General features: G+C 33.3%; 2 protein-coding genes across 6 annotated transcripts in view; one reads left to right on the forward strand and one right to left on the reverse strand.

Moving 5' to 3' along the window:
* Positions 1-479: 479 nt before the first annotated feature.
* On the reverse strand, positions 480-11,594 carry LOC306859284 (PRELI domain-containing protein 1, mitochondrial-like). 5 transcript variants are annotated; one of them, XR_013783291.1, is made up of 7 exons: positions 11,540-11,590; positions 10,782-10,908; positions 9,609-9,834; positions 5,479-5,592; positions 5,225-5,303; positions 2,697-3,825; positions 480-1,128 (listed from the first exon to the last, which is right to left on the reverse strand). XR_013783291.1 is itself a non-coding variant. In XM_079400248.1 (6 exons), exons 2-6 carry the CDS (start codon positions 10,874-10,876, stop codon positions 3,734-3,736), a joined length of 606 nt encoding a protein of 201 aa, XP_079256374.1. In that variant the 5' UTR covers positions 10,877-10,908; positions 11,523-11,594; the 3' UTR covers positions 481-3,733. The 5 variants fall into 5 exon arrangements, 3 of the variants coding, with proteins under 3 accessions (XP_079256374.1, XP_079256373.1, XP_079256375.1); XR_013783292.1 differs by having other exon boundaries at positions 504-1,128; positions 11,523-11,594; XM_079400248.1 differs by having other exon boundaries at positions 481-3,825; positions 11,523-11,594.
* A 1,042-nt stretch (positions 11,595-12,636) lies between these two features.
* The window catches only part of LOC306859413 (atrial natriuretic peptide receptor 1), a gene marked incomplete at its 5' end in the record, with an annotated part of 30,039 nt that continues 28,448 nt past the window's right edge, over positions 12,637-14,227 (forward strand). The window contains 3 exons of the mRNA XM_079400425.1: positions 12,637-12,648; positions 13,588-13,710; positions 13,809-13,914. Coding sequence (XP_079256551.1) covers positions 12,637-12,648; positions 13,588-13,710; positions 13,809-13,914 — 241 coding nt within the window. The remainder of the gene's footprint in view (positions 12,649-13,587; positions 13,711-13,808; positions 13,915-14,227) is intronic.

The raw sequence follows: 14,227 nt of genomic DNA on the forward strand, positions 1-14,227 counted from the left end.
TGACATTGTTAGAATAAATGCTAAATTTCTGTTTTCTAAGATTTTTGTATTTTGAAGATGATTGGGCGATTCAGTTTATTTCTTAAATATAATACAGTTTTCTTACTTTAGAAGCTCTATATAAAGCTATATTATGTTTGAAATTTGTATCTGTTTAATTTCTTAAATATTTCTTATAAAGTTATATTTATTATACACTGAAAAAAAATGTCGTGGAAACAATTTTCATTTAGAAATTCCTAGTAAATTTCACAAATATTTAGAAAGAGTTGGCAAGTAACATTGAATTAAATGTGAGATTTTTAAATAAGACAAATAATATTTTATTAATCAGCAAGTTCTGGTTTCAGCTTCTTGAAAACAAATTATTGAATTATGTAGTAAAACAAAATGCTTTTTTAAGAAACTAAATGCACAAATGAAGAACATTTTAAATTCTGTGTTTACAATATCATTAAAACTGTAATTAATTACTCTACAGGAGTTTCATTGTTTGTTTCTTTAATGATTCCATGTCTCATCTTTTCAAGCAAAATTAATACAGCTACAAAACAGTGAAATACTCATTTTCACAATAACATTCTTTATTCTAAAAACTTAAATTTCATACTAAAGCATCTGTGAAGGAATGCAATTAAAAACATTACGAATAGAGCAAAACAAATAACAACATATAGTTTTATAAATTAAAACTTTCTCAAAATTATATGGTGCATTTTCTCATATTAGACTAGAAACTAATTAAAACCGTTAAGAAGCACAGCTATAAGAGACTGATCGCTTTAAACTTGTGACCTGAAATCCAGTCAATTATTTGATATGAACTCATAACTGTTTTGATAAAATTATGTATTATACAGCAATGTATTTTATGAGTCGGGTCCAAAAGTCTGAGACCACTAGTGAAAATATTTATAATTTCATAACACATATGATCTGAATAATATTTTGAGTGAAAAGGTTAAATTGAAACGTAAGAATGCCTGATGATCAGCTTGAGCGCAAGTCTTTTTTTTGACCGCACTATATATATATATATATATATATATATATATACACACACACACACACACACACAGTATATACAGTGCCCTCCACAAGTATTGGAACAGTAAAGACAAAATTGCTCTGTTTGCTGTGGAGTCAAGACATTTGCAAATATGATTAAAATATGAATATGAGACAAAACTACAGAATGTCACATTTTATTATTAGCTGTTTCAACACATACATGTTTTACCAAATAAAAAGAACAGCACTTTTAGAGTTCATCCCACTCATTGATGTGAGCATAAGTATTGGGACAGTTGAACATAAGGCAGATATAAAAGATTAAAAGCTATTATTTAGTTGCAGATCCCTTGCACACAATCACAGCAGTGAGTCTGTGACCCATAGTCATCACCAGACTCTTTCTCTCATCCTTTGAAATACTTTTCCCAGCCTTTAATGCAGCCAATCCCAAGTGTTGCTTGTTTTGGGGAGTTTCTGCCTTTACTCTCCTCTTCAGCTGCTGAAATTCATGTTCAATCAGATTTAAATCTGGAGATTGACTTGGGCAATCTAAGACTTTCCATTTCTTTGCCCTTATAAACTCCTTGACTGAACTGGCAGGGTGTTTTGGGTGATTTTCCTGATGCAATATGAAGCACTTCCCAATGAATCTGGTGGCATTTTCTTGAATATTGGTAGGCAAGATGGTTTTGTACCCTTCCAAATTCATTCTGCTGCTGTCATCATACATTAAGTCATCAGTAAAGTTGAGAGGGCCTGTTCCAGAGACAGCCATGCATGCCCATGCCATGACACCACCTCCACCATGCTTTACAGATGAGGCTGTATGCTTGGGATCACTGCAGTTCACTTTTTTTCTCCACATTAGTGCTTTCCCATCACTTAGATAAAGGTTCATCTTTGTCTCATCGGTCCATAAACACAGTCCCAAAACTCTTCTGGCTCACCTTTGTGCTTTTTTGCAAGCTCTAATCTTGTCTTTCTATGTTTGGTGCTGGTCAGAGGTTTGCATCTTGCTGTGTAGCATCTGTAATTCTGTGTCAAAGTCTCCTGAGGACAGTAGATTGTCAGAGCATCACCCCAGCTTTCTGGAAGCTGTTGGTGATTTTACAGACACGTCTTTTAGGGTTCATTTTCACAGCGTTTATGATTTGTCTGTCAACAACTACTGGTGTTTTCTCAGCTGATCAGGTCGTTGTTGGTTGATGGTGTCGCTGGTGGTTTCCAAACTCTTGATTTCTCCATGCCCTTTGTTTTTGCTAGAGCTCTAACTGACTTCCTCTTTTCTTTTAGCATCAAAATTGCTTGCTTTTCTCTCAAAGTCAGCTCCCTCGTCTTCATCCTGGTTTGTGTGTCATCATCGAATGCAAGATTCAGAAAACAGAAGTAATGGATATAACTGATACGACACATTCCCTGCTTTTAATATCTGAAGAATTAATGCAACAGGACACAGCTGATCACTTAGAAAGACCTGTGAGGCAACTGCTCCAATACTTGTGCTCACATCAGATAGAGGGATGAAACTCTAAAAGTGCTGAACTTCTTAGCTGGTAAAACATCTATGTGTTGAAACGGCTAATAATAAAATGTGACATTCTGTAGTTTTGTCTCATATTCATCTTTTAATCATATTTGTAAATGTCTTGACTCCACAGCCAACAGAGCAATTTTGTCTTTACTGTTCCAATACTTATGGAGGGAACTATATATATATATATATATATATATATATGTGTATATGTGTCTGTGTATATACAGTATATATGTTCTACTATGGGTTACATCAGAAACACACTGCAGGGCGACGGTGTCAATTGTAAACAATTGCGAAGTATCTGTCCCTGAGTTTTCTAATCAAATATCTAAACACATGGTACAAGACAGCATGATCTCCACAGCGAGCTTCATCTTCAGTCTTCACATTCACCTTTACCTGAGCTTTACCGTTACTGTACTTAGCAGCCATGAAATAAGGTCACATCGCAGGATTCTCTGGGTAAGTTCTTTGTTTTACGAGTGAATCTCATGAAAACATGTTCAGGTCATATTTCTATGGAGGCTTGTTTCTGCCACAGGATAAAAAAGAAAAGGTAATTGCGACCTTTTATCTCACAATTCAGCCATTTTTTCTCCCAATTCTGAGTTTCTACATCACAGTTCTTTTTTTTTAAACATATAAACCCATATTTCTGAGGAGAAAAGAATTAAGTTGCAATTGCCTTATTTGTAATTATGTGGCAGAAACAAACAAAAAAAAAAATTGTGAGATTTAAACTCAAAATTTAAAAATATAAACTCAGTATTGCAATATTAACTGAGTATTGAGAGATTTAAACTCAGAATTGCCATATGAATTCAGTTATGCGATATAAACTCAGAATTGCGAGAGAAACTCAGTTTGGTGGTGATTATTGTAATAATTTCTTTCTGTATTATCTTTAAACAGTTCTGCAATACAGTGACTTTGTTTTTAAATTGAAATCAGCTTAAAGGCAGTACAACAAATGCTACAATGATATATAAATAAATACTTCACGGTTACAATTATCTTCTTGCATAGCAGTCATGAGAATTGGGGAAAATGTAATTATCATAAAAATAATGGTCTGATCAAACAAATAGTAAAATTCCTAAAAAAAAATTGTATTTGATTTTCTTCAGATTTTTTTGGGGGTGACCTGATATGATCATGAAATTCACTCTTTGTTCATATTGATCATATGTATTGCTGAGGTTTCTGGGTTTTGGAGGCTGAATTCAGGTTTTTGTGTTTCTCTGCAGAATCTCCAGGACACACGGCCGATGCTTCTGAAATGATGGACACACAGAAGAAAACATGAAGAAACGGCAGGATTAGTGTAAAACACACTTTCTGTTATCTTTCATCTTCTACAGAAGACTCTCACGGTGTCAGATGTAATACTGATAAACAGCAAGAGGAACTAACACTGAGATCATTTAATCTGTTCTGTGTTTGTTCTTTCATAATAATGAAACACGTCTTTATCATTGAAGTGTTAAGGTCAAGAGTTAATAACCTCACATAAAGCCATAAACTATAGCAAATTGCTTGATTGCTTGTAAAGTCACTTAATTATCATCCAGCTCTAAACTAATAAATCCACTAAAAGGTGTGATTATAGTGTTAAGATGTTATAAACATTATCATGGTTTTCTGTAAAGCTGCTTTGAAGCATTGTGTATGTAAAAAGCGGTATACGAATAAATATGACTCAGGATTAGGGAATAAAAGCCTATTCACCATTCATCATATTAACTTAGATGATATAAATGGCGGTTGGTAATGAGTTTTTATAAAATATCGTATTTATACTGTACCTACACCGGTGTTACTTTAGTACTGATGAGAACCACTATAGTTTTTATTAATATTTTGACTGTTTTTATTTTTATTTATTTTAAATTTAAAGTTTTAGTAATTTGTCATTTCTTTGTTTGTTTTTTTAAAATATATGTATATAGTTTTTTATTTTATTTGACTTAGTTTTAGTTATTTTAGTACAAGTTAAATTCAAATAAAATGTGAAATGTTGCCATGGCAACTAGCTGAAATAAGTGTTTGTATTATATTAAAATAATGAAACTGTTTTTCATGGTTTTAATTTTAGTTAATAACTCAGTGTTATTTTAGTATAATTGAGATACTATTGTAGTTTTTACAAATATTTTAAATCAGTTTATATTTTCCATTTTAATTGTAGTTGAGGTTTTTAGTAATTTTACTGTGTGGTTTAGTCATTTTTATTAGTTTATTTATATTTCTATATAGTTTATTTGATTTATTTTAGTTTTAGTTATTTTAGTACAAGTTAAACTAAATGAAAATGAGAAATTGTGACTTGGCAACTATCTGAAATAAGATTTTCTTATATATATTTTATATCATTTCAGGTAATGCTCATTTTATTTCAAGTAACGAAACTGCTCTTTAAAGATTTTGATTTTAGTTAACTATAATAACCCTGACCTACACAAAACTGCTAATGATTGACATTATAGCCATTCCTATATCACTGCATGAATGTTTTAAGGTCTTTATTGTCTGATGGGTTTTATTTTGCACTGAATCCTGTGAGAATGAGCTCTTTCGTAGGTTGTTTTGTGCATGTTTTTTTTCCTCCATGTTTTCTTAGTGTTTGATCTGGATATGAACAGGTCTTTAGTGTATATTAACCGGAGCTCTTACTCTGCAGATTGGACAGTGCATGCTCCAAACCCTTCATCGCTTTCGTCTGGTTACTCTTGAACCTGGCCAAACCAAACTCCTGCAGGACGACAGACACAGTATTACAACATAATGCTGACCATTCATATCAACACATCACTTATGTTTCAGTTCATTTCCAGTGTCTCATCATCTTTCTGTTGCTTGTTTTAGGTCAGACTCAAACCCAGATGCTGAGAAGCCGGTGTTTGCCAATCGCTCAGACGTGGCATTACCTGAATGGGTCTGGAGAGGCCGAAGACTCCTGATGAGATCCAGGCTTCTCTGGTGAGCCGCGTCCAAACAGGCCGGTCCTGCTCGCCTGCAAACACACAGCGCTCCACCACGCGCTGGTAACACACACACACACACACACACACACACTTAGATGCATCTTAGTGCACATTACGATAGACAGCATTACTGTTTTCACAATGGGAGCCATTCATGATTTTTATATAAAACTATTATAGTTTTCATCTTTATTCAATTTATTTGTATTAAATATGTCTATATATAGGGTTTTTTATTTATTTATTTTATTTCAGTACTAGTTATTTGAATATATCAAGTTAAACTAAATAAAAAATGAAAAATGTTGCCTTTGAATCAAGATGAAATAAAATAGCTTTAGTTGTTTTTTGTAATTTGTATTATTATGTTTTAACATTTCTATGTAGTTTTTGTCAGTTATAGTTATTTTAGTTTTTTTAACATGTCTACATAATATTTAATATTTATACATAATATTTTAATATTTAGTTTTAGTTATTTTAGTAGATTTATTATTATTAAATTCATTTATTATTTTTAAATGTCTATATATAGTTTTTTATTGATTTTTTTCAGTATTAGTTATTTTAGTATAACAAATTAAACTAAATGAAAATAAGAAATGTTGACTTGGCATCGAGATGAAATCAAATATTTAGTAAGTTTTAGTATTTTTTATCATTTTTGTTAGTTCTTGTTTTTTTAAACATTTCTACATACAGTAGGTTTTTTAGCACAATAAAATAAAATATTTACATTTTGGTATTTCATTGTGTTTTTGTCGTTTTTAATAGTCTATAAAGCTTTTTATTTCAGTTTTAGTTATGAGAATGAGAAATGTTGCCTTGGCAACTAAAATAATAATAAAATATAAAATTAGCTTAGACATTTTTCATTGTTTTTGTTTTGTAAAATGTCTATAGTGTTTTATAGTATATTTTTGTAATTTTGGTACATCAAGGTAAACTAAACAAAACATCAAAAACTTATTTTATTTCAAGTAACAATTTTTTAAAATGTTTTAGTTGTTGTGTTAATTAACTATAATAACCCTGCCTGCATAATTGAGTTGAGTGGTTTGTGTTTAACTGGTTTAGGGGAAATAAAGAGAGGTTCGAGCTCTGCAAAACATCACAGCTGATCGTAGAGATGATCAGGTCTGACACAAAGCCCAGTCAGGTACGATCAAACCGATCAAATCTCACTGCTTACGACACTGAACACCGCTTCTGGAGAGCATATTTACTATTGTTTGCTTTCAACACAGAGGAGTGTTTTAAATCTTTGGTTTAAAAGTAGATGTTTATTTTTGTCTCTGTATTCATTTCTACAATGAGAAACGGTCCATTTTTACAGATATATTCATGTTTCTTTTCTCTAATCAAAACCTGTTTAAATGGTTGATTTCAGTCTTCTGTACGTTCTTTAATGACACCATCTTGCAGGAAGTGACATCATTTTGGAGGGAGACAGCAGCACGAAGTCAGTATTATCAATGGATCTGGTGAATTCTGGGATGTTTTGTGGTGTTTGTTAGTTTGTGTTACTCTGAAAGCATTCATCCCGTTTGATCAAATGACACACTTCTGTTTGATAATATCAATATTCAAGTTGAAGTGCTGATGTAAGCAAACTGAGCAGTGACTAACTTTATCTCTTTAGCAACAACATTTTACTTTATGACATTGTGGAAATAATCAAGTTATAATTAAATGTGTCCCTGCAGCACAAAAGCAGTCATGAGTAACACAGGTATATCTGTAGCAATAACCAACAATACATTGTATGGCTCAAAATTATACATTTTTCTTTTATGACAAAAATAATTAGGATATTAAGATCATGTTCCATGAAGATATTTAGTACATTTCCTACCGTAAATATATCAAAACTTCATTTTTGATTAGTAATATGCATTGCTAAGAACTTCATTTGAACAACTTTAAAGGAGATTTTCTCAATATTTAGATTTTTTTGCTCCCTCAGATTCCAGATTTTCAAATAGTTGTATCTCAGCCAAATATTGTCCTATCATAACAAACCATACATCAATGGAAAGATTATTTATTCAGCTTTCAGATGATGTATAAATCTCAATTTCATAAACTCGACCCTTATGACTGGTTTTGTGCTCCAGGGTCATATATTTAACTAAAGTGTCTGTATTTCTGTAAGTCTGTTTTAGGTGTATATACAAATAGTTTTACAAACACAGTTTCACAACACAGGAATCACTCAGTTTAGTTTATTTAGGGTTATTATAGTAAACTAAAACCAGATACTTAAATGTTAACTGAAATATAATATAATAATACATTTTTTGAACATATTTTAGTTCAGCTAGTTGCCAGAGTGACATTTCAAATTTTTATTTAGTTTAACTTAAAGTACTAAAATAACTAAAACTAAATAAAAAAAGACAAACTAATAAAAGTGATAAAAACATACAACAAAACTAAAAATAAGAAATAAAAATCTAATTTAAAAAATAATAAATATAAATCTAATTCAAAATATTAACAAAAATTATAATCAATTAGGGCTGCAACAACTAATCGATAAAATCGATTATTATCGATTATGAAAATCATCGACAACGATTCTCATTATCGATTAATCGGGTCTGCCCACAGTGCACGTCCAACTTCAGCTGGTTAGTCAAATTACGGCACTGAATAATGCATTTCTATGGACAAAATGCATCTAAAAATAGTGGAGGAAACAGAATGAGATTCTGCCGGAGAAGCACGTGATCCAAGCTGCCCAAAACATTATAATTCTTTATTTTAAGCTTTAAGTTAATGCATAAGAGTAATGGCTTGCCCTGTCAGGCGCTTTGACAGATGCGTGTGCGTCCTCAGCGCAAAAACGTTCAGTTTACGGTCATATCCTTATCTATAAATGCCACATTCACGCGAGCATTTCCATTTTTGCATAAAGGTCCGTCCTGACAGTCTGTGTTAAGTTTAAAATACCGAATGAGCGCCGGCGCGGCGGGCGCGCGCGTCAGACGGACAGAACACAGTAGAGAGGGAGACAATTAATAGGCTTTTCAGCGCAAACATATCCATTGTGCTGAATTATCTGTTGTTGAAAGTTAATTTAAGGTTTAAAATCAATTAAAATATTGTATGAGAGTAGGAACTTTAAAGGGATAACAGCGTGTAATTGTCTGTCTGAATATAAACATGAGACGCTCCATAACGGCCTTTTACAGGATAAAGAAATGACGAGGTGACTGTGATCAAAGTAGTTCCTGCAGAACATTACTCTTACCTGTTGGTTAACACTGAGTTTGTGTTTTTATTCGTCTTTATTATTATCTTTATTATTTTAATTTTTAAAGGTTTAAACTATATTCAATTTTTACAATGCTTAACAAATTTATGTAAGTTTTTTAACAATGTGTTTATGTAAGGTTTGTGCCACTGCTGCTCTAAAGTAACAGTATTGGTGATAACCAAAATCATTTTTCGGCTTTCTGTACTGGTTAGTACTCCAATATGTGTAAGCTCTTTAGTAACAGTAGTAGGCTATTTTTAATGCTATAATATCATTATTGCTGTTATCTATGAAAGAAAACCAGAGCACTTATTTTTTCTTGTATTTTTTATTTGAGTATTTTTTTTTCGCGATACCCAATTGCAGTCAAAAAGTACATAAACAATACCAGCAAGAATGCAAGCTGTTATGAGGCCATTTTTTATTATTATGTCTAATAAATGACAATAACATTTTTAAATTTAAACAAATTTTTGACAAATTTCTAAAATATGTTTTCTCTTTATTATGATAAGTGGTCTAATAAATTAAGCACTGTATGTTTTCATAGCATTCAGTTGTCACGTTTGTTTGAAGGACATTGGGCAGAATGTGGAATAGTGTTTTTTTTGGTCAATATTTTTTTAATCCGATTAATCGATTAATCGAACGAATAATCGGCCAACTAATCGATTATCAAAATAATCGTTAGTTGCAGCCCTATAATCAATCATACTAAAATAACAATAACTTCCATTAAAATGATTTTTTTGCTCTTCAATGCATGTTTCTATATAAAGTGTAAATGTGTGTGTGTGTGTGTGTTGTTTACCATGACTTTAGCATGATTTACGTTCCAGCTCAGCGTCGTGAGGCTCCTGTTTCCAAGGTCGACCACAGAATCCTCGATGATGTAAACCGAACGCGACAGATTTCCCGGGAAGATACGCTCGGCCCAGCGAGGGAGACGATTGGTCTTCGTCAGGAGCCGCCGGGACAGGAGGAGGTTATCCGGCGTCACCTCGCGGAAAACTACGTCCTCCGTCAGAACATGAGTGCTGAGAGAAACACGATCACAGTGTCATATAGTGAGTAAAACACTCAAATAAAAACAACAGAGAAGCCACTGATTTAGATTGGCTGATTATATAGATTTGGAGAAATGTAGCATTGCATCACTTGCTCAGCATTGGATCCATTGCAGTGAATGGGTGCCGTCAGAATTTCTACCCAAATGCTTGAAATGTGTTTTGTGAGTGCATCTTGCAGTATTTCTAAAACTGAAGTGAATTTAAAATGAACCATAATGTAGATGAGTTTGTTTCTTCATCAGGTTTGGAGAAATGTGTCTCTGCATCAGTGTCTCAGCAATGGATGCTCTGCAGTGAATGGGTGCCGTCAGAATGAGAGTCCAAACAGCTGATAAAAACATCACAATAATCCACACCACTCCAGTCCATCAGTTAACATCTGGAGAAGACCAAAGCTCAAACAAATCCAGCATTAAGACATTTATAACTAAAATATGAGTCCATAATAACGCTTCCTCCAGTGAAAAAGTGTTCTGGTGTGAAACAGGAGAGAAATCTGCACAGATCAAGCAGTGCAAAACAGCTCTAAACAATTATGTGGCTGGATTTTGATGTGAGAGACAACTGGAGATGCACTTTTTCACTGGAGGAAGCGTTATTATGGATTATGGACTCATATTTGAGTTAAAAACATCTTAATGCTGGATTTGTTTCAGCTTTTGTCTTCTCCAGATGTTAACTGATGGACTGGAGTGGTGTGGATTATTGTGATGTTTTTATCAGCTGTTTGGACTCTCATTCTGACGGCACCCATTCACTTCCATTGGTGAGCAAGTGATGCAATGCTACATTTCTCCAAATCTGATGAAGAAACAGACTCATCTACATCTGGGATGGCCTGAAGGTGAGCACATTTACAGCAAAACTTCACTTCTGGGTGAGCTATTCATTTAAACCGAGTGTGGTTTAGGTACCTGTATGGGTTGGGGTATCTCTGCCAGAAGGCCGTCAACACCTGATCCCACGCGCTCTTGATGTCCGTCTCACTGAAGAAATACTTCCCCATCATCAGGAGCCCAGAAGAGCCCCGCTGACAGAGTCCTGGTCAGAGAAACAATCACATCTGTATTATTATTATTATGAGCTTTCAGACAGATCAGCTGCATTTACTCAGGCTCATATAATACATGACTGTATTCATAGACCATGGTTAAAAAATACACTTTGTGTAAGAGGCAGAGTCTATGGTACTTTGGCGGTAAATATAGTTACCATGGTGATATTCTGAAACGTCTGTCGAGCGGAAGTTGTATTAGCTAATAAAAACACAGCGGTACCCGATAAAACCAGATCCACGGAGCCACACACACGGACACAGTTGATATTCAGACTCTTTTTAGAGTTTATCTGATGATAAAATCATGTTTAATGGCATTAGTTTATCTTCCGTAATCCGCTTTAGTGAACAAACCCTGGAGTGTCGAATAGCGAATCTTCCTGTCCTGTAATAAGCGTTTATTAGCCTGATTTAACGCGAATTACAGCTCTTAAATCCAGCAGTTCGTATATATGTTTATTTTTCAACACTGTTATTATCCGTTTATAGAGCAGATCTAGCGGCAGACACGAGCGAGACAAACACGAATAATCCCGAACAGAAGCCGAATAAACACGAACGCAGCCGCTCAATGTTGGTAAAGAAAAAACATATTTACTCTGTAAACCGACTCACTGTAATCCTGCTGCTCCCCGTCGCATTTCCGCCGTCTGTGCGTGCGCGTGCGCGTGAGAGTGCGTGCGCGCTCACGAGCGTTAAAGCGTAAACTAGACTGTTATTATTACTCTACATTATCACGCTTAGTGATGCTCTAAAATTATGTCTCTACAAAATATTGGTAACACTTCAGTTTAGAGACCAATTCTCAATATTAACTAGATGCTTATTAGCATGCATATTACTAGCATATTGGCGTCTGCATTACCAGATTTGTGACCCTAGACCACAAAACCAAGGGTCAATTTTTTCTAATCTGAATAAATAATCTTTCCATTGGTGTATGGTTTGTTATGATAGGGCAATATTTGGCTGAGATACAACTATTTGAAAATCTGGAATCTGAGGGAGCAAAAAATCTAAATATTGAGAAAATCTCCTTTAAAGTTGTTCAAATGAAGTTCTGAGCAATGCATATTACTAATCAAAAATTAAGTTTTACGGCAGGAAATTTACTAAATATCTTCATGGAACATGATCTTAATATCCTAATGATTTTTGTCATAAAAGAGAAATGTATAATTTTGATCTATACAATGTATTGTTGGTTATTGCTACAAATATACCTGTGCTACTCATGACTGCTTTTGTGCTGCAGGGTCACAGAATAAATATACATTTTTACATGATTTACAGAAAGCAACCACTAAAATGTAATTCAGTGTAACAATCATGTTTTACCCCAAATACTTCTTACTTCTGATTTTACGTTTAAACTTTGCCACGGTCCCATTTTGGCCATTTGTCAGCAAGATTTTTCTCAACTAAAATTTAGTATGCTGACTTATTCTTTTATATATTTTAATATGTACAGGTCAGAATATGTTGTTTTAATTTTTACATGAATATAAGTGTTACACTGAATGACAATGGGACATTATTTCACCAACTTCTTTACATTTTATTCTCCCAAAACTTGTTTTAAACCTTAAAAGTAGACACTTTACTTGATATATATATATTACATAAATAATATGCACATAAGCCACATAAAATTGCACATACATAAACTCAAAATAATACAGTAATACCTCAATTAAATCCTATTAACAACCATGCAATGCATGGTAAACAAAATAATTTATTATAATGTATAATTCTGTGAATGTTTTGTTGCTGATGTGACCTCAGAATGTTATTCTTCGAGTACAAGTATAAACTTTCTGTTTCTATTTGTTGTTTTTTGTTATTTTGAATGCAAATACATGCAAACTACAATACACAGTCTGGTTAAACCACTAAATGTTTAATGAAAAAAAAATGTATTTGCTCCAATTATGTAAACACCTATGAATGCTGGGAATAATTTCGATGTTTAGGTTCAGGTGTTCATTTATAAATTTGTATAAATGTCAAATAAGCTGCTGCAGGTTTTTATGTCTACCACTAGATGGAGACGCATTTCCACTTTTAAAACTACTGTTATTATACACTTTAATGCCAAAAGTATTGGCACCCCTTCTACTGAACGTTTGACTACTTTAGTCATTTCTATGAGTACAAATCTTAATGTTAAAGCATATAATGATATTCTAGGGAATTGTGTGCTTCTAATTTTACCCTTTTCTATTCTAACATGAATATTGCTATAAAATTAGAAGCACACAATTCCCTAGAATATCATTATATGCTTTAACATTAAGATTTGGACTCATAGAAATTACTAAAGTAGTCAAACCTGTTCATTAGAAGGGGGTGCCAATACTTTTGGCAATATATTGTATATCCACACCTGAACACTACTGTATACACTGTAAATCATTCAAGCACAACCAACACACTTTCATTAGAAGCAGTAACTATCTATAACTACCTGTTAACAACATATTAATTATAATTTAAAGAAGTTCAGTCAGCTCAAATTAATTTGCATGTCCCTTTTAAGAGACGTATCTACTGAATTTAGGAAAGAACAACCTTGAAATGTTTAAATGATGATGTTGTTTACAGCAGTAAAGGTTCAAACAACTATGTGAATAATATATCTGAGCTGTGCTCGTGTCCAGGTGAAGGACGCATGTGCAAACCCTTCATCATCTTCATCCTTCAGTCTGATTCTCATTAGAGTCTCACAGCATCCGTCTGCATCCACACGAGCCGTCGACATGAGATCCCACTGTATCTGCATGGTAACAACTCTTAAACTCATGCTGCATTAATGAGAAGAAGTAGAGAAGTTGTTTAGAGTGAATCACAGATGCTGAGGAATCTGTGTGTGTTGTTTCAGGTGTGTTTTGTGCTGTGTGTGTTTGGATGGCATGATCTGGATAACCGTGAATATGACTGCTGGCCGCTGGACAAACCTGACGAACTCAACATGATCGACTGTGGAGGTGCGTTTACTCAAATTTCTTGTAAATTTCAGCAATAATCACAAAAAATGGCAAGCAACACATTGAATTAAACACTAAATTATGAAGTAGAAAATCTGAAATAGTAGTATTTTCTTAATAGTAGTCTTAATTTTATTTACATCTTTGAAAAAAAACAATTGTACGTGGCTGCGGTGAGAAACTTCATTGTTTTAGTTTACATAATAATAACACAAGAGGAGTCTTACAATAAGACTGAAAAATGTTTTTGCCAAAGTTGGTATTAATATTCCCAAGTACATAAAACTAGACAAATTTTATTTTGTAACAAACG

The sequence above is a fragment of the Barbus barbus genome (genome assembly GCF_936440315.1).
Source record: "Barbus barbus genome assembly, chromosome: 40".
Taxonomy (NCBI): Eukaryota; Metazoa; Chordata; class Actinopteri; order Cypriniformes; family Cyprinidae; genus Barbus; species Barbus barbus.